We start from the raw sequence: 2,982 nt of genomic DNA on the forward strand, positions 1-2,982 counted from the left end.
TGTGTGTGTGTGTGTGTGTGTGTGTGTGTGTGTGTGTGTGTGTGTTAAGGGGACAGTGATGCGTATATGTCTAGACAAGAGACACATGGCTGGGTTAAACACACTGCAATTACACATCCACCTCCAGGTCATGTATGCGGCTCTATGTGTGTGTGTGTGTGTGCCTGTGTTTCAGTACATTCATGCATATGTATTGGTGTGTATTCATACTGCTTGTGGGTAACCATTCCTCTTCCTCTGTCTGTTTGTGTTACTTTCCTCTCCTCTCCTCTCCTCTCCATCACTGCTGATGCCTGCAGTAGATAGGCCTCATTAGTGTATGACTGTTCATGATATCTCTGACTGACTCATTTGTCTGTCCCCTATTGTCTTCCTCTCTCATATCTCTGTTTGCCCTCCCCGAGGAGAACGGAGAAGGCGAGGGAGTGGGATTCCCTCCCCCAATCCAACCCTCTCGCCTCTCTCTCCTCAAGCATCGCTTGCCTTCCTTCCCTCCTTCCCTCCCTCCCTCCCTCCCTCCCTCCCTCCAGCGTCATCCTTTCATACCGTTTTGCCTTACCACATTATGATAAGCCTCAGAACCTCTCTAACTTTTAGCCCATCTTAGTCTCTGTTTTACTGATACAAAAAGAGGAAGAAAATAATTGGTTCACGTTAAAATGATGTTCACTCAGTTCATCACATCACTCCAGCCTCTCCAAACAATCTTGTATTTGGAATCCCCAAAATTTTACCTTATGCTACCTTGAATATACTTAAAATTTTCGGAGAAATGCTATAAAACATTATTTTTTTAATTTTGAAAAGGTACCGTTAAAGTGCTACATGTTTCCAAACCAATCCAGACTCTTTTTATTGTAATTGCCCATTTTGTCTCATTGGGCACTTTTTTGGACTTCAAACGACTTTAATTCTTCATAGAGTCAACAAGGTGCTGGAAACATTCCTCAGAGATTTTGGTGCGTATTGACATGATCACACAGTTGCTGCAGATTTGTCAGCTGCACATCTATGATGTGAATCTCCTGTTCTATCGCTTCCCATAAGTGCTCTATTGGATTGAGATCTGGTGACTGTGGAGGCCAGTCGAGTACAGTGAAACCAGTTTGAGATTATCTGAGCTTTGTGACATGGCACTCTATCCTGCTGGAAGCAGCCATCAGAAGATGGGTACACGATGGGACCATCTTTCAGAGTCCCCATTCTGATGCTCACTTTTGAATTTCAGGAGGTCTTCTTGACCATGTCTACATATCTAAATGCATTAATTTGTGCCATTGGCTGATTAGATAATTGCAGTAAGAGGTAGTCGAACAGTTTTAATCAAGTGAAATGATTTTAGGACATTATCAAGTTTGTTCTTCCAAATCAACGATGTCTCTTCTCATTTCATTTTTCTCTAGCTCCCAAGTGAGTATGAAGCTAATCCAGAGCTGCTGTTTTATCGAATCACACACCTCAACCACCGCCAGCAGTACCTGATCTGGGCTGCAGCCGTCACCACTGCAGGCCGAGGTAACTTCAGCGAAAAGGTCACTGTGGAGCCAGCTGCCAAAGGTGAGTCCCTCGATATGAAAGGGAGACCCATGATTAGTGGAAGTGCCCACTGTTGATAAAAGACCCTCAAAATTTAAGTTTGATAATTTTATCGAGGTTCAATGCTAAATTTGTGAAGTAATCTTTTGACCGACTTTTTGTTTGGTGGAAGAAACAAACAGTGCCCTCTTTTTCCTGTTTATTTTCCCCTGCTTCTGTCCTCTCTCTCAGGAACTATTAGGATACATCCGCTGTTAGAGTGGTGCTGCTCTACAAACCACTCGTTTTCTCTCCGACTATTCTTCACCCCACTACACCACTCATGAACTAAAAATAAGCATTTTTAAAGGATGTTTTGCTTTACATGCTCCATCATCTTCTTACTGCATTACGTTTGCTATACAATGGAGGAAATAATTATTTGCTCCCCTGCTGAATTTATAAGTTTGCTCACTTACAAAGAAATGAACAGTCTCTAATTTTTATGGAAGTTTTGTTTTAATGAAGAGAGACAAAAAAATCCAGGACAAATGCACATTACATGAAAGTTATACACTGATTTGTCTATAAATTTGTATATATATAAATAAGTAATTGATCCCAGACCCAGCCACACAGACTGGCAAGCCAATCTGTGTGAGCCCAATCTTGCCTCATGGGGTGAGAATGATCATGAGAAAACTACACAGCAGAAGCTTGTTAGTGATCTAAAGGCATTTTGGGACTGCAGTCACCAAGAATACCATTGGTAACACACTACGCCATAAAGGACTGTAATCTTGCTGCACATGTCATGTGTTTTTATTTGATAGTAGATGTGATGTAATTATTCCCAATATTATATTTTCTACTCCACAGCCCCTAGTTTCGTTCTTTATTTCTGTGTTACTGCTCGCTTTGACATTACACAGGTGCACGATTAATTTTAGAGTTCAGAGGGCACCAGATAAACTGCTCTCATCCAGGGAAATGATAAGAGGGGAGCAACAGAGGTGGACAGCAGGTGGAGGAAAAAAGAGCTGAGCTAACTAATATAGAAGACAATAGAGAGGCAAAGTGTTTAAGAAAATGAAAATGGCAGTTAAATCAATAGGCTTTGGATTAAAGGCCAGGTTGAATAAAGGCGTAAGAATGAATAGAGTGCCTTTTCTTTATCTGTTCATTCCTTTGACTTGGATGCAAAGGTTTGTTAATGTGTGCTCATATTGGAGTGTGCTGCTGATCGGCAGCTGTAATAGACAGTGTCCTCCAGGCTTGCTCACTCAATACTTCATTCAACCTTAACATAAGTGCACCAGAGCACTAGCATTAAGACGCCAAGCTTGGGAAAGAAAGCGAGACAGAGAGGGTAGGGGAGTGACAGAGAATAAGAGGGTTATGTGCCTGAATGGAAAGACTTCTTTTTCATATCCCCTCTTCTCATTCTTTGTATTCTTTAGTCTATAT

General features: G+C 41.6%; 1 protein-coding gene across 1 annotated transcript in view; it reads left to right on the forward strand.

Annotated features, from left to right (window-relative positions):
* dscaml1 (Down syndrome cell adhesion molecule like 1) overlaps window positions 1–2,982 on the forward strand; it is a 99,229-nt gene that overhangs the window by 86,757 nt on the left and 9,490 nt on the right. The window contains exon 22 of the mRNA XM_013910469.1: window positions 1,404–1,557. Within this exon, the coding sequence (XP_013765923.1) occupies window positions 1,404–1,557 (154 nt within the window). The remainder of the gene's footprint in view (window positions 1–1,403; window positions 1,558–2,982) is intronic.

Source organism: Pundamilia nyererei, unplaced genomic scaffold, assembly GCF_000239375.1.
Source record: "Pundamilia nyererei isolate P.nyererei 1_Seehausen unplaced genomic scaffold, PunNye1.0 scaffold00003, whole genome shotgun sequence".
NCBI classification, from domain to species: domain Eukaryota; kingdom Metazoa; phylum Chordata; class Actinopteri; order Cichliformes; family Cichlidae; genus Pundamilia; species Pundamilia nyererei.